Source organism: Alosa sapidissima, chromosome 5 (genome assembly GCF_018492685.1).
Source record: "Alosa sapidissima isolate fAloSap1 chromosome 5, fAloSap1.pri, whole genome shotgun sequence".
Classification (NCBI taxonomy): domain Eukaryota; kingdom Metazoa; phylum Chordata; class Actinopteri; order Clupeiformes; family Clupeidae; genus Alosa; species Alosa sapidissima.
Genome location: NC_055961.1, coordinates 22,621,057 through 22,645,190, shown reverse-complemented (window position 1 = coordinate 22,645,190; position 24,134 = coordinate 22,621,057). Strand labels below are relative to the sequence as shown.

Genomic DNA, 24,134 nt, shown 5'->3' with positions numbered 1-24,134 from the left:
TGTTTGTCTGTCTGTATAGCAATTAAGATCACTGGACAGGTCACAAAGGACCCAAGCACTGGCCTGTCCAAAGCCTCCTCTCTTCTGCAGTACACGGCGGGCAAAGAGGACGTGGGCTCCCAGTTCACCTGCGTGGCCACCCACCCGCTAGTGGACCAGGAGTCGGCTCCAGAGACTTTCACCGTCCACTGTGAGTAGACAGCGCCTCCCAGGGGAGAGCCTCGGCTTGCTCCGGCAGCCTGCTGACCTCCCACAAATTGGGAGCTGAAGGCACATATTGATTTAGTGCTCTCTAAGGTGCCCGGGGACTGGAGTTGACGTGCAGATGGATGACTGTTTGGGTTCTTGAGTGTTGGAGACATCTGTGCTCGCATTCAAATGTGTTCCCTGTGGGATAATGAGTGTGGAGAATCCCATTTCCATACACATACACACGCTGGTGTGTGTGTGTGTGTGTGTGTGTGTGTGTGTGTGTGTGTGTGTGTGTGTGTGTGTGTGTGTGTGTGTGTGTGTGTGTGAGTGTGTGTTTGTGAGTGAGTGAGTGAGTGAGTGAGAGAGTGTGATGGGAGGATGAGATGTTCACAGCCATGCTCTGCACTGGCCATGATAAATGTTATGATGAAATGGTCATGCTTTGTAGTATATGGGCACCATTTGAAGTTTGCTTTCAGACATGCAACATCAGTAAAGTGGGCATTTTTTGCCCAGTCTGTTCGTACACAATGGTTCTAATTTAGTCTGTCAGTGGTGGCACTCTGTGACTGCTGAGAGCTGATTTGTGCTGCTCCTCGGGGTGCAGATGCAATAGCACTCGCTCTACCACTGTGTTCAACAGAGGGAGAAAAAAGAGAGAGGGAGAAAAAGAAGGGAAGAGAGGGCGATAGAAAATCGCCACAGCAAATGGCTCGAGAAATGAAGAAGGCTGGGTCTTGGGGGTGCCGTGCACTGCATGAGGAGAGTGCCAGACATCCCCTCTCTGCTTGTGGGCAGTGCTTGGAACGTATGCTTGATTTCATCTTCTCTCTTTATCTTCTCTCATTCTCTTCTCTCTCTCTCTCTCTCCCTCTCTCTATCACCTCCACTTAACTAGATCCCACAGAGAAGGTGAACCTGCAGGTAATCAATAAGGGTGCCATTAAAGAAGGAGATGATGTCACCCTAAAGTGCCAAGCAGATGGCAATCCTCCCCCCACTAGTTTTAACTTCTACCTGAAGGCAAGTGTTCTGCCCCACCAGTGCTCTAGCCCACTCTCCTGTCTATGGCTTGACCCCTCACCCTAATGCACACACACACACACACACACACACACAGCACACCTGTAGCATGCTCACAGTGTGTGCCCTTTCTTTTGACAGGACCAGAAAGTGCCTGTGATGGACAACGACACGTACACCCTGCGCGGTGTCACACGAGAGAGCAGTGGGGAGTACAAGTGCTCTCTGCTTGATGACGAGAAGAAACAGGACACGCAGGAAATCATTGTACACTGTGAGTTTTCAATCAGTTTTGAGTACGGTACATTCTTTTTCCCATGAAAAGACATACCGTTTTTTGCCAATTTTACTTTTATGCTCTCTAAATTAAACCAAAAGACATTAAGATAATCAAATTTCACTTCAGGACAACTGAGAGGAAGTTAAACATTCTTGTGGGCAGAGAACTAATTAGAAAATTCTGACATCCAATGGCCAGACAGCTAATATCAGGGAGGCGCATTATGCAAACAGAGATAAGCACAGACTCTGGCCACATTTAATTACTCCACTCTTAGGTGTGTTTTCTTTCGGCCAATTATGTTCAAAGGCCGTGACAAAGCCCTATAATGTGAATTTAGTGGTGCCGCCTATGGCAATTCAAATGTATTTCACGCTTCTCCATGGGCAGACTGAAGTTGCTGACGTCTAAATCTTGAGTGCGAGCGAGCTGGAAACAAAGGCTTTTGTGGGACGGGGGAGGAGGGTTGTCTCCAGAGAGCTTGTCCTCCCTAAATCACAAAGTCACCCACGCTGTGAGGTGAATTGGGCTCCTCTGAGGGCTGTAGCGTTCTAAAGCGCTTGATAAGCAGGACAGATGAGCGTGTGGGAGCCGCCTGCAGCGAGCTGATAGGAGCCGTCTCACCATGTTGGAACAATCCCTCTCTTTCCTTCCCTCCTCCCAGACCTGGATCTCAGCGTCAGCCCCTCGGGGAGGGTCCTGAAAAACTTTGGGGACACCTTGGTGGTGATGGTGGATCAGAATGCCTCTGTTGACGCCCAGATTTCATGGACCAAGGTAAGACGAATGGGACAGGTGGAAGTAAAGATCTGTCTTTCATTCCTTATGTCTGAGCTGCTGTTCTGCTCCAGTCCCGGTCAAAGGAGAGGTCAATGGACTGTCATCAGAGGCGGACATCTCGGTTCCAGAAAGTAAAAGTCCTGCCATATATATATGCACTTAACACAGGTGATATCACTAATTATCTGATCTACCTGGCTGCTAATTAGGATGAGCTGGTTTAATAAATGGTGGGATCAAATACTTGGCAGGACTTTCTGAACCCGGGATGGCCGCCTCTGACTGTCATCAGCAACATCTCAAAACAATAATTTGTCCCCCTCTCTCTTCCAGGACAATGAGAAGCTCGAGAAGGAGCCGGTTTTCGGAGAGCTGACCTATTCAGACGCTGGGCTGTATGTGCTGGAGGTGTCTGTGGCCGGAATTAAGAAAAGTCATTCCTTTGAGCTGGATGTCCAGGGTATGATAATCTGATTAGCTCCTCTGAAGGCAAATTGCGCAGACATGCATGGGAAAGCCCGAATGAGAAGAGACCTTTTGGTCGTTCACTGTGATGGTTTAATCGGTGAACAATGCAAATAGTGCCTGTCTTGCTTGCCAGTGTCAGTGACACTGTCATTCCTTACATTCAGTCATCTGTACTTCTAAGTAAGACAATGAGTGTATTCTACTGCACAAGGTTAGGAATGTGTTGGTATGGCATCAGACATACACATCAGTCATGCCTATATTTGTAAATAACCTTTATCCACTGCATTCTTCCCATAGACCTATGACATCTGTTTTGACTGCTATAGAATGTTAATAGAAATGTTTTGAGTGCAGTGACCTGGATAATGCTGTAATCTTTGTGGAATATTAGCTTGTGCTTGTCTTGGTAGAGGTAGTAAAGATGCTTGAAGTTTAACATGATGTACATGAGTGGTGAGATAATTAATGTATTTTTAAAAACATTGTAGATGTCGTATGTCTTTGTGTTGACCATTTTTGATTTTCTAGATATTCAAAATGCAAAGCAAACACCCCAATCCAATAATGTCAGACTTTTTGGGAGAGTTCATGTCACATCAATACTGACTGCATTATCCAATACCAATACATGACGTGTTTATGAATTGGCTATGCCTACACTCATACTAAATAGCTATCCTTCTCACTCCAGGCAAGCCGTCGATCAAGTTTCTGACTGAGAAGCTCAGCTCAGATGGAAACTCCAAAGTCCTGATCTGTGTGGCCGAAGGCTCACCTGAGCCCAATGTCCAGTGGAGTGTCAATGGCACCAATGTAAGTTTGTCAGCTTCTTAGACTGTAACATGTGGAAGCCTGCTACTCCTGACAAGGTGTCATGACGTGAGGCTCACTTAAGGTTAAGCTCTTCTGCCTCAAAGCTGACTTCTTCCTCTGATGTCTGGGTGATACCTTGATTTCCAGAAAACTGTAGTTTCTGTTAGCGGGAAGCCTTTGTAGTTTCTGTTATTGAGAAGGCTTTGCAGTTTCTGTTAGCGGGAAGGCTTTCTGTACAAATATAAGGAGCATAATGGATCAAATGAAGATACAATTGTCTTCTTGACTCATCCTTAGAATGCAGTTTGGCAATCTTTCAGAAGGGTTATGCTATTTGCTAGGTAAGTTCCTGACGTTTTTCCCGCTGGTCCAGTGTCGTATATTTGAGTCTCTGTTCCCATGTGTTGTGCCTTAGAAATGATGGGAAATGTTAAGGTGAATTAATATACCAAACTTAAAACACACCAGCTGTTCCTACTGGCTTTTAGGGTTGTAATGCTGGTTATGCTGACACAAAATGGAGATAAGATGATGGGGTGTCCCCAATGATAAGGGATTTTGTTTCATGTAGTAGAAGAGATGGCAACAGAATTAGGTTCCGATTTTTTGTTGTGCTTCCTGTAATGAATGCAATTACAGGAGAATTGAGTTTCTGGATAGTGAGGTGCCTTGGGTGTGTGTGTTGTAATAGTTGAGTGATTATTTCCACTTGGCTCATCAAGCTCAGTGAGTGTTTTGCCTGGGGGAGCATTTTCCATTACCACTAGGTGTGGTAGGCTGACTAAGCTCCAGTCATAACAACAGCAAAGAGCATATTGAATGGATACAGCACCCCCTAATGGAGAGATTTACTTATGAATGATTTTTTTTTAAATGTATGTTATACACATTTATTATTATTATTATTATTATTATTAATAACAATAATAATAATAATAATAATTTAGTGCTGATGCTCAGGTTAACTATGATCTGACTGTTTGTTTGTTCACAGGAAAAAACATCTTACAGCAGTGGAAAGGTTACTCACGAGATCACAGTGGTGCCTAGCAAGAATCTCACTGTTCTCTGTACTGTGACAAATAGCCTGGGAGACGACTCCAGGGCTATCTTCCTGCAGTCCGGTAAGTACCGTGAGCCCGCCCCCATGGCATGGGTGTGACCTCCTGTGTGCCAGCTCTCAGCACTAACCTACTTCCTATCCTTCAATGCTCTCAACTCACCTCAGTGGAAGAGCATCCTCCATCTTGACTGAACTTAAGGGTTTTGTGGAAGATGTATTTTCAAGACCATTCCTTCAAGCACGTTTTCCTCTCAGACTAATCACTGGACTTTGCTTAAGACTGTTTTGTATTTTCTAATATTGGCAAAAGTGCTATGACTTTTGTCTTTAAGGTGTGCGTGCGTGCGTGTGAGAGAGAGGGTTTGGCCAAACGGCTCACAAGTCTGTGATTTGACATGACAAGTCTTTTCCTCCTCTGTCTTTCTCCTGCTGCAGTTTCTGTTGTGGTTGTCAGTGTCGGGTGCTGGGCTGCTTCCCTGATCTCATCTAATTTGCATGCTGCAATTTTCTCCTCACTATTTCAAATCTTACACCTGTCAAAACGAATGACTTCCCCTTTTGGTGGCATTTAACACAGTGCTAACCCATCTCCCTCTTAATCACGGCTGGGATGCGGGGCCGGTAAACACAGTGAATGGGACATGTTTATAACGGCATGTCAACACAAGTTGTGTTTCTATTTTATGGTCCCAAGAAGTTAATTTCATTTTATATCTAATTTCAGTAATTGTGGAGAAAAAAGAGCCAGAAGGAGGTAAGAAATGCCATTTTATAATTTCAACTTTTATATGGAATAACACTGAAGAAAATACAGTGTGTCAGTTTTAAAAAAGCTTTGAAAGCTGTCATGAGCTGGAGGAGTGGATGGTATATTACTGCCATGTGTGGAAGTGAAATCTGTGGGTGTGTAGGAAGCCCACGCAGAGCCCAGGTGTCAAGCAGCCCAACATCATGACAAGGCTTTCTCATCAAAGCCCATGTTTTATCTCCGTCTCCATTCTTCATCTGTCTGCTGTCTGCAGACGCCGGTTATTTGATGAAGTATTTATTCCTTTTGTGCTCAGGGGGCTGAGCAGCATGGAGCACAGGACCTCAGATCATTATCAATGCATACTGTGTGTGGGAAAGGCTTTTTGCCCATAGTAACTTTTCTCAATATCAATGTGATTCTTTGGTTACATCTTGGATCTTTTGCTTGTCTCTTAGCACAAAGAAAACCTGATCCTTGGCCCATTTTATTTCATTGTTTTACTTTTTTGTACCTTTAGTCACATTCTTGGAACAACACGTTAAGCTGTTTTGACAGAGAGAAATCAATACTTCCTTGTTTCTCTTGGTGTTCCAGACACGTCCACTGGTAATGACCAGGCTAAGCTCATTGTGGGCATTGTGGTTGGGCTTATTCTGGCTGCTGCTATTGTGGGCCTCATCTATTGGCTGTACATGAAGAACTCCAGGTGAGTCCAACAACGGATTCTATCAGACTGTATTCTGTATAATTCTTGTCTGTTGTTGTTGTGTAATTTCATTTTGATGCCATACCAGAAGATAACAAGTTGAAACGGTGGAACAGTTTATAATGTTCACGAGAAAATGTTATGGCATCGTGCTGTCTTGCAGAGTATATTTAGTAATATCATACAGGGCTTTGTTGTTCCTTATCAGATGTTCTTTTCACATGACCGAACGTAAAATAACGCTGCCTCATGTTTGTCCAGGCAAGGGAGCTGGAAAACCAGAGAGAAGGAGATGGGCACCTCTGAGGAGGAGAAGAAGCTGGAGGAGAACAACCATAAGCCTGATGTGTAGAGTCCTCAGATGCACACGGGAAGGTATACAGTACAGCTCCTGCCATCCAGAGTCTGCTCTGCAGAATGTCAATTATAGGCACATTTACATTACATTTTATTTATTAAGCAGATGCTTTTAGCAAAAAACACTTTCAAAAGTGTGAATGAACATTCAAGCAAGATGGCGACCTTAGAGTAACAATAAATACCACTTTACAGACACTACGAGACAACCAGGGGATGAGAGTGCAGAAGTTTATGACTAGTCAAAGTGTAATCAAAGGAGAGTGGTAGGAGGAGAAAGAGGTAGGAGGAAGTAGAGGAGAGGAAGAGCATGTTAGGTGTGTTGGGTGCTCAGATGTGTTAGGAGAGGTACTCTTGGAAGAGTTGAGTCTTCAAGAGCGTTTTGAAGAAAGAGGGACGCCCCTGTTCTGGTAGCACCTGGTAGCTCGTTCCACCATCTGGGAACTACACATGAAAATAGTCTGGATTGCCATGCGTGTAGGGGCGGCAGTGCTAGACGACGTTCCTTAGAGGAACGTAGCGATCAAGGAGTAACATAAGCATTTATGAGAGCATTTAAGTAAGTGGGAGCAGAGCCAGCCATCACTTTGGCTGGGAAGACTAGCATATGTATGAGACACATACAAGTAATATATGTGTGTGTGTGTGTGTCTATACAGTTTACATGCTTAAGTGTTATTTATCACAGTACATGTCAGTCATAACTGTTTACCTCTTTTTCTGTCTATAGGGAAGGAGCAGTAGCAAGGCCTTGTCACACTGAACATGTTGTAATTTCATCTGAATGATGTCGTCTGAAAGCCATCCGATCTGACCCCTCATCAGACCTCTCATACGCAGCACGAATTGCAAAATACTCGCCCTCGTCCAAAAGAATGAAAACCTACAATAATCTCCCACAGACACGTCTGACTGAAATCATTTGTGTTTATGTATGTCACCTGCACTGAGGACTGTTCTTTACATTTCCCCTGTGCTCCTGCGGAATGATAGTTCATCAGCAACTCACTGCTGGTTGGGTGGGCTCTGCAATTGCTTCTCTTGATAGAAAATGTTAAAACCTTGGTACATATTTTCAGGCCTTTGTAAATAGCTGCAGCTCGTGAGCATATGCCATCATGCTTGAGATTCGGAATGTTGCATCATCTGGGACAACCTTTTTGGTCACTGTAGGGGTTATTATGGGGATGGATTGGTCCCGAGGGCCTGAAGTCTTCACTGCTGTTACACTTTCTGGGAGTTACATTTCCATTGTTTTTATTTTACTTGAGGGCTTTTTCACAGCACCTTTATTGTTTTTTTTTAACTATGCTATAGAAAATCACATAAAAAAAGCAAAATAATAATAAGCACTAGCCATACAAAATTACTTTAATAATACTCTAATAGATCTGAGTTCCAGCATTCTCTGTTTCTAGGCTACCAATATCCTTAGCCACAAAGTTTAGTTATACAAAGGTGATTTCCCCCCAAATCAAACAGTAGTTCTAAAGCCACTAAATATGGCTGCATATAATTAATACAGCAGAGGAGAATTTGGCAATTGGCCTGTCAAATGTTTGGCTCAGCCTTACCTATGGCTCTGCAGGGACTACCTTACAGCCTCCTTTTATTTTATTAAGATGTCAGTCAGTCCTATTTACATATGCCTTAAGTGAGAACTACTTGTGTTGTGTGCTAGGATAATAGAGTGTAAATGTCAGTAGCTAATGCTTTATACATATTTATAGAGAAATATTGGACACTTAATGTGAAACCTATTGAATGTGCAAAATCCGTTGCCCTCATGTGCTCTTGGGGAAGATGTACAAAGCCTTTCCTCGTGACACCAGTGTTTCTTTTGTTTTGTCACAACACTTACTCATCACTTAGACATGTTAATATCCCCCATTCTCTGGCAACTGTTTTTGTGTGTCATACTGTAGTTAAACATAACTGTTGCAGAGACATTGCATTGTTTTTGTGTTTTTGAGAACTTTGTAAATATGTTATTTTGTCAGTCCAAGTTGTTTTTTTTTTTTGTTGTTGCTATTTATATGGTGTGAGATGCAGAGTTAGCTTTACTTTGGCTCTTTTGGATAGGCATATTGAATTGAATTTCACAACAGAATGTAAGATGTACTGCAATGTCAAAATATAAGTCATCAGTGACCGAATGTAACTGCTGGATTGAAGACACTAGACTGAGGAGTCCTGATGAGTGAGCTGTTGCTATTTCTGCCACCTTTTGTTTGTTTGTTTGTATGAAGCCCTTAAAGAATAATTTGTGTTTAGGTACTGCGGTTTAAGATTTACATTACTTCAAATCCATCAGGTCAGCAGTGAAACCAAAGAGGGTGAAGAGAAGAAGGCCATACAAGTATTGTAAATACAGTTTTGTTTTTGTACTTTTGTTGAGAATAAAGTGTACATTTTGAAGAAAATGACACCAACTCATGCTTGTTTCAGTGACTACTTTGTTACCTTCAGCAAGAACCATAAATAAATGCTACCCCCATGAAATCTGTAAAGAACTTCACAACATTACAAAAAACAAACAATGTTAATACTGGCTTTTATAAAACATTTTCACATGAACAAATTACTGGTTACTTTAAACAATGGAAATAATCTCAAGAGAATCCTTAAACAAAGTATAAATTAATTGCACACATCACTATGTTTACATGATCCACAAGGCATTTTTTGACAAACAAAATTTCTGTAAAAGAATGAAAGTAGAGAAAATAACCCCCTGCAAATCTGAACAAGGCCACTTACTCTTAAATGTAGGCCAAAGAGTTACCACGCAGTTCTAGACTTTCAAGTTTAAGATTAAAGAGAGAGACCAGTGCAAAGTAAAGCTTCAAGTTAAGATTACAAAAAAACAAAAACCTGATCAGAGAAGTAGAACAGCGGGTAAAAGGATCAAAGCAGTCTGTTGTTGGTATAATCGTTCAAAGGCCTCATAGAGATGGTCTAATAAGAATCATCTGGAATTCTCCTGATATAACCCTCAAGCACTTTATTAATGCTACTATGCTCTGTGGGAGACAACCAGCATCTTGTAACAGCAACTACAATTAGTTTCTGAGTCATAATCCTGTTGATCAGAGCAGACCACAAAAGTCTGCTGGTACCAGAGGTGGAATATTTGCACGCATTGGAAGCTTAAAGGGGCTGGTTACATGTTTGAGATATCCAATCCTAACAGATGAGTAAGTATTTATTACAAGATCTTATGCTCTGTTATCCACAAGACTAGATGTTAGCAGATGGATAGCCTATTCCCTTTTGGTGCTGAATGCAAAGCCCATCCAAACTAAGCACTTTTTTTGAACACATAACATAAATACAATAATTCGGAATTCATCCCATAATTATCGATGCACCAGCATTATTGGTGTACTCCTGATATAATGGCATTTTTTACAGGTTCCTTGTGTTGTGTTGTACTGTGACTGTACAGCCGAACCCCTTTCTGCATTCTCCCAAACTGAATGAATACATTCTCTGCTTTATTAGCCTTTGAGGGCTCCTCTGGAGATGGAGGGGTGGCTGGGTGTGTCCACCCGTGAGGCTGCTCATCTGTGTCCCACAGTACATTCACTACACTTAACTCTCCACAGGGGCGAGCCACTCATGGAGCCCCTGCTCCTATACTATAATATGGGCTGTCCTTTCCTCAGGCTAGATGCTACCAACAGAAACCTGCAATGCAGAGGGCTGGGACCTGCTGGAGTGATCCACAGAGCGCTTGAGCATCAGTGCCCAAAATTAGGTGATGATCCAAGATCTTAACAGGTTAGAATAAAGAGGTTAAAACAAATAAACAAAAATAAATGTAACAGAATGTTCAGGTAGGTGTAGATACAGCAGGGTGTTCTGCATTAGTATCTACCAAAAAAGATAAAAAATACTCAACCTTGTGCCAGACTGAAGAATGCACTTTACATTCAGGGCCGAGCATGTTAAAGGAGGCTTTTTTCCTCTTTTTTTCAAGACAAAGAACTGCTCTGAGAAGAATCAGTAGTGAAGGCCACATGCGACAAGGAACCATTATACTGTAGACTGGGGGGTTGCGTTAGCCTGGTCAAACAGTACAATACTGATTACACAATAGCTAGAAACCGCGAAAGAATAACATTTATATTAAAAACAGTACAAAAATAACAGAGTCAGCCTGGAGAACAGGGTCCAGCTGGAGTCGGATCTGGGCACGCAGGGCAGGCTAGGGCAGGGCAGACCGGGGGGGCAGGGCGGCTGGCAGCAGCAGCAGTTGCAGGAGCGGTGAGAGACAGCCTGCACAGACTGGCATCACAGACAGGCACCAGCACCAGCAAGCCCACCACACAGCTGTTCTCTGTAAACACACTTTTTTTTTTTTCTTTTTTTCTTTCTTTTTTTTTTTTCACAGGTTTCATGTTTCAACAGGTAAATGCTTCTCCCCTGTTCAACCTTTGCTATGGCTAAAAACAACAGAGCTGTGTACAGCTCCCCTATTCACAGACCAAGATCTGTCGTTGCCCCCAACCCACGTGCCACCACACCTGACTGACACAGGTGAACTGGGCTTCCACCTGTGTCGCCACAGTCACCAATCCGGAGTTTTGCGCTGTGGGCTACAGGTTCAGTCTTGGTGCTACCAATGCAAACTCTCTCAAAATGTTCCGTGCCACGTCCACTTTATTCTGAGCAATCATCAGTGCTCTTTTGACATCCTCAAACGAATAGCCTTCTCCCATCAATTTGGCAATTTTTGCGTCCACATTCTCTCGTGATGACTCATGACTGTGAGTCTTTCTGTGGTGTATGTCTGGAGGCGTCTTTCTGGGAAGGGGCTTAGGTGGCCTGGCAGGTGCCTGTAAGCAGCAATCTCCAGCTACTGCAAGAGAGAGACAGGACCAGGCTGAGTGAAAGAGACAGGGACAGATGGTTAACCCTTAAAGGTGTGTGTTTTTTAATATTCTAACATAAGATTCCGTTCCGCAACAATTCAAGGTTCTAAAATTCTATGTTAAATTTAATGAACCCAGATATTCTTTAGAACATTCATTTTCCAACATTCCCGTCACACCGGTGTGTATCAGAAGCTAATCCGGACAAAGTCCACAGGCTATTACAAAGTAAATCATTAATATTTAATGTGGCATGGGGCCATTAAAACTCCTGGTCTTTAAGTGGGAGTCATTGAGTGCAAGGTCTAAGTGCTTCAGTGGGAGGGTACCTGACGTCGGGGGCAGTTGGTCGTACTCTTGAGAGTTCCTCGCTAGAGACTTCATATTGTCCTCCGTCTGCCTGCGTGGAGGCACAGGGGCCGATCCACTCAGCACGCCAAGGAAGGAGTCTACTGACGCATGAGCAGACATCATGAGTGTAAGTGGATTCAGGACAAAAAAGACAGCACAAAGGAACACAAATCCTAACACACAATTTCAAACCACAGCCGAGCATACACAGCCGCATAACATACTGTATATGTACATGTACACACAATCAAGAGGACACACACACATACAAACAATGAGATGACCCTCAATCACAAAGGCACAAAGACACATACACACCAACAAATGGACACACAATCACACAATGAAGTACACACACACACAAATGAATAGACACAATGAAAAATTCTCACAAGCACTTGAAAGATATAATAGTAGAGTGCATTTCTCCTGGGAACACGTCATGGAACAGGAAGGGAGGGCAGGGAACGGGCAGCTCACCAGGGTTGAGCAGGAAATGGTCGTGTCCAGAGGCGGGCCGTGCCGCACGGGAGGAGGACGGGGACGAGGAAGTGGGGAGCTCTGGGAAACTGTGCCTGATGGGAGGAGGGGGAGGAGGCTGGGAGGGCGGGGTGCTGTTGAAGGGGTCGTCTGCAGGGGAGGCTTCACGGAGAGAGAGGAGAAGAAGAAGACTTGAGTGCTATGAGGCGGCTACACCCGGACTACTCAGCACTACTCATGAGCCACCCCACATTCAGGGAAGCCTGATGGAAATCATGCAGAGTAAGGGGTTCCTAGGCAGAGATTTATCAGAACCTGCATGCTAGACTATCATGCACTATCACTGCTTGCCACTAGATGGCGGAACAATGCCACATGCAGCTGTGCGAACTAGGAGGACAAATCCCAGACAACCTCCATGATTATGATTTTAACTGTACAAGATTGAATACATTTTAAAAATGAACATGCACTTTTTAAACATCCTTCAAATGTTATTCAAAGTCATTAGTTAACATACCGACAATGGAAGTGAGTGTGGAAGGGAAATAATCAGCATTCAATTAGCTAATTATTTCCAACTCTTGAGTCATTTGACAAGTGTACATTGGCACACACTCTAGGTCACCCACACACACTCACACTTACTTACTTACTTACTTACTCACATACCAAGTACAATAAAACCTGCTATTCATTTGTCATTTATGTCCTTCAGAATTATGTTTGCAAAACTGCAGCTACATAAATAGAATAGTGTTCAAAGTAAGTTGGAGAATTCAACACCACAAAAAGACTTTACAGCAACCCATAAGAACTATGTCCACATGTAGGGTCATGGGCTACCTTGTGGGGGGAGAAGAATGTCGTAGTCTGACGGAGTCCTGTTGTGGAGAGGACAGAGTGGGGAAGGGGCTACGGCTGCTAGCAATGAGCCCGAGTCAAACTGACCACCTGAGAAGCACAAGAAGAGGTTCAACTAACCTAGCTACCACAGTCAGCGCTCACCAGCCACCTACACGCTGGCTTCCCTGCACTTCTGTGCAATTAACAAAGCGCTCATAAAGCTCTTTCACATCCTTGTGCTAAGCACTAACTCACACACACACACATTTATACAACCACCCACACACACACACACACATAATGACAGGGAGACATGCTGGTGATGGTGATGGCTGATGAAAGGAAAGGCCTCAGGAGCCGTCCAGAGATCTTACCATGCTCAGGGGCTTTGGGTCTCTTTCCCTCTGAAGAAGACTGATCTAAGATGCCATTCTCCAAGGCCCTACACGAGGGGAAAGGGGGTGGGGGGTGGCCAGAGGAAGTAGAGGGGGAGAGAAATAGTTGGAGGCAAAAATTAGGGACTTCAAAACTTCCTCTCTCATGTTCTCACTTTTTCTTGTAAGCAGACCGGAATTTCTGATTCCAGTGTTTTAAGTAAAATATTCCCATATCTGTCAACTAACCAGTAACTAGTTTGAATGCTCAAAGACAGTATTTTAATCCTACTTTAACCTAACCCTAGTCATTACCTCACATAAACCACAGCTACGGACCAGTACAGAAAGCTGAAAAGCCTCCTAAAGGTTATTTGTAACTTGTTCAAAACCTTTAGGTCTTGGACAGCACCTATCTCTGCATAGAACATTTTCCTGGAAAAGAGGATTCTTCACAGCTAAAATCACTTTCCTGCGGAAAAGCCCAAAGGTTCTCACAAGGGGGGGGGGGGGGACCTCATAGAGAGAGAGAGAAAAAGAGAGAGAGAGAAAGAAAGAAAAAGAGAGAGAAAGAGAGAAAGAAAGAAAAAGAGAGAGAAAGAGAGAGAGCCTGCGCTGCCTCCAGAGAGGTCCATGGCGTCACCGTACCTGTCGGGGACGCGGACGGAGATGCAGATGGGAGGCTGGGAGAGGCACACCGGGTGGGAGGAAGGGACCTGGTACTCATCCTCCAGCCGCTCCATTAGTCGCGCCTTCTCCACACACGGACTGGTGAAGGGATTAGGATATCTGCACAGAGCAGATAAGATTACTTAACGCTATCAGCATCATCAGTATTCACCCCTATCAGCATTACCATCTTCAATGGCTCAGATTCAGCAGACTTTGGTGAATGGCCTTTGTTTTTTTTATTGAAGTAATACCATAAAAATATATTTTCAATGTTAATATATTAAGGCATGTTTTGAAACAGAGGAAGCAGATCAAAGAGCAGCCTATTTTAATTAGTCTTTTTCCTAGTGGCATATGAACACACCAGGACAAACCTGCACATCTAAATTAAACAACCTAAAACATTTTTAATTCCCAAATGTCCCAAATGACTCTGGTGGTTAACATCCAGTGGTTTAAGAGATTTTCACGGATATTATGTCTCCAGAGGAGCCGTCCCCAATCCTGAGGCAAGTTGAGGAAAGTCAGAGACACAAGTAACTCCAACCCGAGCTAACAGGTTCCATGTTCCTTTTCTACTTAGGTGGAAAATGACCTCAACAATTCCACAACTGTGTGTGTGTGTGTGTGTGTGTGTGTGTGTGTGTGTGTGTGTGTGTGTGTGTGTGTGTGTGTGTGTGTGTGAGAGAGTGTGAGTGTGTGTGTGTGTGTGTGTCCCATCACAAAGAGCCCAGTGTGCCCCTGAGCTGGCGGTCCAGTGTGCACAGCTGCAGAGAGGGCACCACCTCACCCAGTGGCCTTCCACTAGCCTTTAAACACATACTGCAGCAAGCAGATATGCTCCTCGTGCCAGCAGCCAGGCATCCCAACACTACAGCCTGTGGATGCTGCCCCCCCCCACACACACACACTCACACTCACACACAACATGGCACTAAAGACTCCTATTCAGTTATTTCAGAGAAAGAAGTGCACAAATGCACATTCATCCTTTACAAGGATTACAATTACGACAAAGTTACTTTTTTTGTAACTCTCCCCGTACATGATAAAATACATACATAAAGCCATTAACAATATATAATGATCCAACACTGACCCAAAAAGACAGTCTTTTGAAGTTGATATCTGATAATATGTGTTATTTTGCCCCTCAAGGCAGTTGACCAGTTGAACAGTCATTATAACAAGAGCAGCTGTAGACATTGTGTGTATGAGTAGTGGCTGCGGAGTCCCCCCCCCCCCCCCCTCACTCCCTCCCCCACCCCCTGCTCACAGGCTTTGATGGGCTTCCCTTATTCCTGCACTGCTGGGACAGGAAGGCCATCACGGCGGGGCCAGTGAGAGGAGCGCTTTGTGTTTGTCGAGAGACGATAGCTGGAGAGATCCTGTTGCTTTTGCATAATCAGTGGACATGTGTCCAAACAGTGGTGCTGTTTTCCTGGCAGACGGGGACTGGACCGCTTGGCCACCAGGAGCATGGGACAGAGCGTCCAGCGAGGAACAATCCTCTCTGTCAGGCGGCTCCACCGGCCTCCCCCCACCACCACCACCCAGGGTCCTGCCAATGACCTCACACGTACGGAACTAAGGGCTTAGGTTACTGTAGAGAATGGAATGCCACGTCACAGTTGGTCATTTTGAGGAACTAATCTCAATCTTTTTCCCTGAACATTTCCCTCCTTTTTTGTCTGTGACAAGAACATATTCCATGTCACACAATAACTATTCCTTTCCTAGTTGCCGTCCATTAGAGGTGAACCATTACATCTACTTCCTGTTTTTCACAGTGAAATATGCTTCAAATGGAAGTGTTACGTCTGTTTTCACTGCACAAGGAGCTAAACTCACACACACACAGTATGCAATATACAATGGGCTAGTATACAATATAGAATTTCATCCAGTGCACCTTTAATAAGTTAGCTGTAACCACACGGATGTGACCCTAACGACCTTGACTCGGCTCTGCTCTCTTGGAGCCTTGGTGGGACGACGGGTGCCTGTGACGGGCCTGCGAGAGGATGTTTGGTTAGATGTGCGATAGTGAGGCGTTGTTGGATGAGCTGTTTCAGCATTGTTCATTAGGGCCGCTATTTGTTTTCTGGGGCTCACTTCCTCTGCTGGAGCAGCAGCGAGCAGATGGAGCTGGTTAGAGCTGATTGGGACAGAGGAAGGACTGGACAGAGAGGCACAACTCTGCCAGGCTGCAAGAACATTAGTGTGTGTGTGTGTGTGTGTGTGTGTGTGTGTGTGTGTGTGTGTGTGTGTGTGTGAGAGAGAGAGAGAGAGACTGTGTGTGTGTGTGTGTGTGTGTGTGTGTGTGTGTTGGAGGAGTAGAGAGCATATGAGGGATACTCACCTCTGCTGGCTGCTGGTAAGAGCAGGAGGCGGAGGGGAGTGGCGAGGGGGAATATCATATTCATCACTGAGCATGAGGCCATTAGAGAAAGCCTGCGAAATGCACCCAGACACAAACACACACACACACACACACACACACACACACACACACACACACACACACACACACACACACACACACACAGAGAGAGAGAGAGAGAGAGTAAGTAAATATATTATATAACATTTTTGTTTAACCGAGGTTAGAGATATATTGTGTGTGCACCTTAAGGATTTATTTTGAGCCCATATGAAAAGGTCTGGGATGAATCATTTCATGTAACATTTCAACATTTCATTTGGCTGAAGAATTTCGGCCACATATAAGAATTCTTCCATTGCTAAGCATCAGCTGGGGGTGAGTTGAAATCATACTGTTATCACACCTTCCCACCAGGATGTTTGTGCTTGAGGAGACTCTTGCGAAAACTCGAAGCTCGAGCGTTGGGACTATCTAAACTGACAAGCAGTATTCGCCTGCTGTGGCTGGGGCCCAGTGCATTATCTGCCAGCTCCCGTTCACAAGGTCATGCAATTAATCCAGAGGGTGGAACTGGAGAAGCGGGAGGGCAGTGATGCGGTGCGAATGGGGGCAATGAGCTGTTGAAGGTGGCTGAGCTCTCAGCGCGCTGCTAAGGCCGGGAGGCGAGGAGGCCTGGGGATGGGGGCAGCGGGGGGGCGCAACAGAGCACACAGTGTGAGAGTGTGTGGCGTTAGTCCATGGCAATCTGGCTGAAGCCAAGACAAGAGGATTGGCATCTAGCGGCAGAGTCCTGCTTATATCCAGATGTGCCAGCAGTGAGTGTCAGTAAAACACACTCTCCCACACGGAGCCTCAACCGTCCACCAAGAGAGGTCATTGAGTGAACTATCTTCAGACTGGCCGCGACCTAAGACTAGAGCTCAGCGAATAGGGAAGGAGGAGACACGAGAGAGAGGGGGTCTGGAGCTGCCTGTCCAGTCCCTCTGGCCACTCCCAGCTCCACGCTCAGGTATTTCACAGTCTGATGTTTTGCCAGCAACGATTAGGGGAAAATCCCTGAGAGAAAATAATCCATAATTACTGCAGAGAGCTGCGGAATTAAAGCAGCTCCTCCACCAGTCCCAGATTAGCTCCAGTCCAGTTCACCCAGGCCGGTGCTGGCAGGGCAGGGCAGGCCAGCCGGAGTCAGAGCCAGTGGCCCTCAAGAGGCCTCGCCACACTGCACTAATCAAGGCCCTGGTGAACACTTACTGTGGAGGATAAGCTGCCTTCCTCTGTACACACTTAAGACTTACTGTATGTGCACGTGCACGTGCGCACACGCACACAGTTTAAATACCTCAGACACTCTCTTGTCCCCTATGAACACTGTTGCATAATTCAAAATCCCACTGAGCTACTATGTGTGTGTGTGTGTGTGTGTGTGAGAGAGAGGGAGAGAGAGAGGGAGGGAGGGAAGGATTGAGAGAGAGAGAGAGATAGACACATGTAGAGAGAGGTCATTGACAGATTAATTATGAAGTGAGCAGTATGATCATAGTTTTGGTTTTCATAAATGTGTAAATGCTGTTAATTTGATTTAGTTACAGAGTTACTACACAAAGCTTAGACCACACACACACACAGATTACACCTCCCACCTCTCCACACACACATATATACACAGGCGCACAGACACACACAGAAGAAAACAAGGTGAAAATACTGTTCCTTGCCAAAATTCACAACTAAGCTAGCAAACCACGGCTGTTGCTAAGTAACAGATGAGTAAAAGGCTAAATTGTTGCACTTGCATTGAAAACAGGACAGTACAAACAACAGACTGGAAAGGAGTGATGTGTGTGCTGCAAACATATTTTCAAACAAACAAATTTTAAATATCCCCAGCATCAGTTGACACTGGCGTCAACAGCCATCATCAAAGACAGTGTGATTTCCCAAAAGCCTGCTGCCTGCTGCTCCTCACCTTAGGGCCATCTGCCACGCCGTCCAGTCTGTGCTGTGGCCGCACCGCCCCACTCTCCACCAGCGGACAGCTCAGTGGCCGGCCATTCACGTGCGAGGGCGCCGAATGGCCCAGTTTGGGGGAGCGGTCGGCTCCTGGCCGACCGTCTATGAGAGGGCTGTCTTTGGGGCACCAGGCCTCGGGTGGCAGCTGTGGGTCCCGGGGCAGGCCGGACGAAGGGGATGGGAGCCAGGCGGCACGACCATCCGGCGGGATAGGGGGAGGTCTCTCAGGGGGAGGCGGCGGGGGAGGGTCCCTCTGTGGGGGTGGCGGGGCAGGAAGTGGCTTGTCCTGCTTCCTGGGCATCCCTGGAGAGGACTGGGGGAGGAGAGAACAGAAGGCAGTCAGCATGGAGGACTGGACTCTGAGCAGACTGCAGCTACTGGCACACACTGGCAAACTGACCAAGACCAATTCACTTTACTGACCAATGCTGTGTGAACAAGTCATCTTTGCTGGTATTTCATTTCACTGCAATATCCCCCATTAGACATCCCCAAGCCCCAAGCCTTTCCAGTAAACTACAAGCACAAAGGCAGACAGACAGACAGGCAGACAGACACACACACACACACACACACACACACAGACACACACAGACACACACAGACACACACACACAACAATAACAAACACACCTTTGGAGAGCCAGTGGGGCTGGCTGAGGGGGAGCGGATGATGCCCTTCTGGATGAGGTCCAGTCTGGGTGGCACTGGAGGTAGGCTGAGGTGCTGGATGCCCCCTGAGGGGTCAGGCAGGGGTTTCCTACGCTGGGCAACAGGGGAGGAGTTGGGGGACATGATGGGCGAATTCTGCCTCTCAGTGCACTGCAAAGAATGAGCAGAACGTCATTACAACACTCCTGACATGTCCTCATACAGAAGTCCCACCAGATCAACACGATCATCATCAGTCATTGCAACACTGCACTGAGACATTGTAAAGACATAGATACTATGGCTTAGCATTTCCCATGCATTCTGCAGTTGGGGGTTTAAGTGTCCAGAGGTTTTCAACAAGAAATCAGATAAGGCGGTCAATACTGTCAGGGTTCAGACCCTAAAACGGCCCACCTAAGTATGTCTGCCAGACAAAAACAAAACAGCCTATGTGTAAAGTAAAATTTAGAAAATCGTTGTATTTGGCATCAACGCAGAAAGATTTACATTAAGTGCCCACCTAGAGGTCAGTGTCTTGAACCATAACAACTGGTCATAAATCTCAGAGTTTAGATTGACTTCGACTTTACTGTCTGTTGCTATATCAAAACAACAACTACATCAGCCATCCAGCCAAAACTCAGAGGAACTCATTCATGGCTTCATCATCAGCACGCTGGACTACCAAGTCTACAGAGGACTACAGAGAACTACAGAGCTGCGGCTCTTTCAGCATGCTGTTACCAGAAATCTTACGACCACCATGCAAACTGAACACAATACGCCTATTCTAAAATGCCTACACTGGCTTCCATTTAGTTTTGCAAGTTCTGTTAATCGTTTATCATTCAGCCTGGTTTAGGAAAAAGCCTTTGCCGTTCTAGTTTGATTGTTACGCAATGCAATACAACGCAATGCAATTTTTTCGAATCAAATCACTCTAGTAGCTCATAATGCTTCATATAAATCATCATAGGGGATGAAGTTTGGGAACATTTAAAGGAGATGATGATGGTGGGCTACCAATAAGACTCCGAGGAACTGGCTTCCTCATATACGTGTTGACTGCAGAAACTCAAATATGTTCGGATATCCTGTTTGTTAGATACAAAATATATGAAGTCATCAAGATCCTTGAAACCCCTGCATGTGAGAATGTGTGTACAGTTGTTGCCTGTTGTCCTGCAGTTGTCGCCTTAGTTTCTGTGGTATGACAAGATGCATTTACCTTCCTAATGGAGGCCAGTCCATTCATGACCAGTGTCTCTTCACGATCATCATCATCATCCAGGTCTAGCATTGGACAGCTGAAATTTTCCAAGAAGAAGCACTTGCTCCCATCATTGCGGGGATCAAATGGATCCACTATGATAGGTTCCGTGCCCTTAATCTCACACCGACAGAATGGACATCCCTGTCCATCAGATTCCTGCGATGAAATAAAACAAGGCACGTGCATGCCCATTTTCTGTGTAAGTGCAGTGTAAAACATAACACAAGAAAGAATCCAACAGCTGTTCATCACAGTTATACCAATAACTCCTGCTTGGTTATTTGCATGATTGAGTAAACATGGGGGTGCTGTGAGCTTTTGGGGAGCATACGGAAACGTTTTTGTTGGGGATCTAAAGCAAGATCTCGGAGATTACAAACAGCTGTAAGACACATGCTTTCACTCACTGGACCCTTCAGGCTCTGCCTACAACATCCATCCTACTTCTATTTTAGTACCAAAATTTGGAGACAAAATTGGACACAGGCAATATAAACATACACACACACACACTGACACACACACAGATATATGCACGCACACACACTTACACATGCATAGACACAAGTGCACGCACACAAGCACACACACACACACACACACACACACACACACACACACACACACACACACACACACACACACAAACACACACACACACACACACACATTAACAGGGAAGCCATTCCTCTCTCTAATAAGCTGCAGTATCAGCAAACAGATTACACATGGCATATTAGTCATATTACAGTGGGATTGGGTGTGGGTGGGGGGTGTAGTTCAACTCTCATTTCCTCTGCTTCAGCCCTCCGAAACAAAGTGTGTAAGTATTTACAAGAACAAAAGATGATCATGGCCACCATCTGGTTGGGAATTCATGATAGACATCAAAAAACTGTTTGAAACTTAATCCACATGGGTTGCTCCACCAGACAGAGTTTGTTGTGCTGCACTGAGATTTCATAAACAATGCAAATGCAATGCTTGGCTGTCATGAGGCACAGAAAGCGGTTCGTCCTAAAATCAACATTCATGCGCTAAAAATAAACATTCATAACTGAAACTTTTCTCGTTCACAAGAGATCCTGTCAGGCACTCCAGGGCAACGGGGGTTTATGATGTGGTAGATGCATCACCACAGAATATTATTTGATGGCTCAGTATAGAGAGTAATTAGAATAAATATAATATTCTTACGTAACAGATTGTCTTTCTACAAAATGATCTATGCACAAAGGATAATTCACAAGCTGCTTTAGTGAACTCCTCACGTTCACCCTAAACAAAGTTGTGCAAGCATGTCTGTCTTAAGGACCAGTAAGTCACATTGTATCACCTCAGCCAATCGTGACACCAGGAGAGTGAACCTAGCGATGACAACACCGTGACCTCTGAGTCACCCCTGTGAGTCACATGGAGAACATTGTTCTCAGCAAACAGACGGCAAGGCGAGGCAAGGCACAGAGGGGCCCAGCGCTGTGTACACTGGAATCTCCTGCACATCCACATACAACACCCATGTGCGCAATAAGCAGAAAAAAGTGTGCCTGTGCGTGTGCGTGTGTGTGTGTGTGCGCGCGTGTGTGTGTGAGAGGAAACAGTGACACTCTGGTCCAACCACAGCACTCTGACAAGCAGTGACACTCGCTCTGCTGATTACCTCAGAGGCCACTGATCTGTCTGTTTACTCCAGAAAGCGGCAAGATGCCCCGCAACATGACAAGGGTTATGAGAATCTCTGGCCATGGGGCTAATGAGTCATTAGTAGGCAGAGACACACACACACATACACACACAACACACACACACACACACACACACACACACAGTTTGTACATACACTTTACCCTCTCTCCATTGTGTTCATCACTGAATAGCTATAGTGCTCACATGTTTGCTCACAACACGAGGAGGAGAAACAGAATGGAATAGGTGGAGCACCTCACAGTCTTTATGTCATTAGTCTGCCTATGCTGAGGATGCCATTCAAGAAACAATATGATGAATGACGAATGATGCCACACCTTAATATGATGAATTACACCACATATTTACTTGAGTTGGAAACATGACAGTTTAACAGTTAATCTCTAAATTACTGCCTCATCTCATCCTTCTGGAGTGAATCCATCACGGCACTGCACTGCAGTCTCTAAGAGGCCTAAGAATGAAGTTGCGGAGGAAGTACCCACCTGCCAGGCCGACAGACAGGAAGTGCACATCAGGTGTCCGCAGGGCTCGATCTTCACGTCTTTGTCGTTCTCTGCGCAGATCTTGCACAGCTGGAAGGTGGAGCCCATCTCGCAATACAGCTCATATTGCTCCTAATTTCACACAAAAACAAAAAGCCCAGACCGCAGGCCAAGTCAGCACACACAGGTCAGCTGAGCGCAGAGCCCCAGCCTACGCCACCAAAGCAACCACACCACAGCTGCCTGCAGTGGAGTGCACGCGCGCGCCCCACGAACCTGTGTCACTTTGATGTGGTCATGGTGGGTTGGTTCGCACAAGCCCGTCAGGTCAGGGTTGTAGCTGCGTCCATCTGGGAACAGGTAACTGAGGGAGAGAGGGGGCACAAATGTCAAGAGGGGTGAGTGTCCTATAAGGTGGCATACAGGTCAAGTACCAGCAGGAGGATGGGGGTAAGAGAGGAGACGGCAGCCAGTGCTACACACCCATGTCATGTCCCCGTGAACTGACACTCTCCTCCAAGCACTCAGACAGGCAGTCGGGCTAATGTGCTTTCATGCATAATTGCATTCCTGGCATTTCCATTAGAGACTACAGGAAAGTGGGCCACCTTTGGCTGCCTCTCCACACAGACCCAAACCGAAAACCAGTCAAGTGTGAGGAGGGAAGTCAAACTGCATTTACAGCGATCATCTACCCACACTGCCTGAGCAAGCAAGGTAATTGGACAATGAAAAACCATTTCATCACAATATCAAAGAATGTCCTCAGTTGAGACTTGCAAAAAAAAAAACCTCAAATCAGATTCAGTTAGTGAAAATGCATTATCCAGAGAACTCTTTTTGAAAAAAAAAAAAAAAAAAAAAAAAAAAAAACGAGGGCAAGTGTAACAGATGTATGAATACCTTACAATCCAAGACAATGTTCTACTGCATCAAAAGGTGAGGTGATATTATTAGAACAAAGGGCAAAAGTTCAACCAAATTATTGTTTATAATGAGACTCAAAATGGAAACATACCTAGCAAAGTGTCCAAGTTTGAGAAACCAATTTTGAGACTTCATCAGCATCAAATTACTGACAGTTGTCTATGAAGCAACTTCAGTTTAGGCACACTAATAATCCCCAAACACATACGAGTGATGGATGCTTAACTGTACTTCCCTATCCAGCTGAACACATTAAAATGGCAGTCATGTAATAAGTGGTCAGTGTCCTTTTGTAACGAGCAGGGAGGGGGATGCGAAAGCGGCCAGAGTTCCTGAGAGGGGCCCACACCTCCTCCCCACAGAGACAATCAATTCCTGCTCTCTGAGGTCACTGCTGAAGAATGGGGCCTGCGAGAGGCGACACTTACAAGCCCTCCCTGCAGCCGTCGATGAGGGCCTGGAACAGCGGCTTGTTGTGGGGGATGGTCTGCAGGATGTTCCCATCGCTGGTGACGTAGCCGATGGCCCACTGGCCTAGCCGGGTGCAGCTCAGCCTAAAGATGTAGCTGTGGGGACAGGCAAGAGGAGGAGAGAGAGGAGGGGAGTGAGACATGATACGATCGCAAAGCTGAAGTTAGGAACTTACAAGCAACAAC

The 24,134-nt window shown here is 45.4% G+C and overlaps 2 protein-coding genes across 6 annotated transcripts in view; one reads left to right on the top strand and one right to left on the bottom strand.

Moving 5' to 3' along the window:
• alcama (activated leukocyte cell adhesion molecule a) overlaps positions 1-8,872 on the top strand; it is a 39,057-nt gene extending 30,185 nt beyond the window's left edge. Inside the window, exons 6-16 of one of the 2 annotated variants that reach the window (XM_042091492.1) lie at positions 20-190; positions 1,091-1,215; positions 1,357-1,489; positions 2,160-2,272; positions 2,609-2,735; positions 3,438-3,559; positions 4,554-4,683; positions 5,347-5,376; positions 5,968-6,079; positions 6,341-6,454; positions 7,167-8,872. In XM_042091492.1, the coding sequence (XP_041947426.1) occupies positions 20-190; positions 1,091-1,215; positions 1,357-1,489; positions 2,160-2,272; positions 2,609-2,735; positions 3,438-3,559; positions 4,554-4,683; positions 5,347-5,376; positions 5,968-6,079; positions 6,341-6,431 (1,154 nt within the window). In that variant the 3' untranslated portion in view covers positions 6,432-6,454; positions 7,167-8,872. The remainder of the gene's footprint in view (positions 1-19; positions 191-1,090; positions 1,216-1,356; positions 1,490-2,159; positions 2,273-2,608; positions 2,736-3,437; positions 3,560-4,553; positions 4,684-5,346; positions 5,377-5,967; positions 6,080-6,340; positions 6,455-7,166) is intronic. The other variant, XM_042091493.1, reaches the window with a different exon arrangement.
• Positions 8,873-8,971: 99 nt separating this feature from the next.
• cblb (Cbl proto-oncogene B, E3 ubiquitin protein ligase) overlaps positions 8,972-24,134 on the bottom strand; it is a 47,854-nt gene continuing 32,691 nt past the window's right edge. Inside the window, exons 7-19 of one of the 4 annotated variants that reach the window (XM_042091488.1) lie at positions 23,907-24,044; positions 22,828-22,915; positions 22,552-22,683; positions 20,315-20,515; positions 19,066-19,254; positions 18,389-18,745; positions 16,399-16,490; positions 14,013-14,153; positions 13,365-13,432; positions 12,991-13,098; positions 12,145-12,306; positions 11,643-11,765; positions 8,972-11,324 (exon numbers count right to left, since the gene is read on the bottom strand). In XM_042091488.1, the coding sequence (XP_041947422.1) occupies positions 11,038-11,324; positions 11,643-11,765; positions 12,145-12,306; positions 12,991-13,098; positions 13,365-13,432; positions 14,013-14,153; positions 16,399-16,490; positions 18,389-18,745; positions 19,066-19,254; positions 20,315-20,515; positions 22,552-22,683; positions 22,828-22,915; positions 23,907-24,044 (2,086 nt within the window). In that variant the 3' untranslated portion in view covers positions 8,972-11,037. The remainder of the gene's footprint in view (positions 11,325-11,642; positions 11,766-12,144; positions 12,307-12,990; positions 13,099-13,364; positions 13,433-14,012; positions 14,154-16,398; positions 16,491-18,388; positions 18,746-19,065; positions 19,255-20,314; positions 20,516-22,551; positions 22,684-22,827; positions 22,916-23,906; positions 24,045-24,134) is intronic. The other 3 variants (XM_042091490.1, XM_042091489.1, XM_042091491.1) reach the window with 3 other exon arrangements.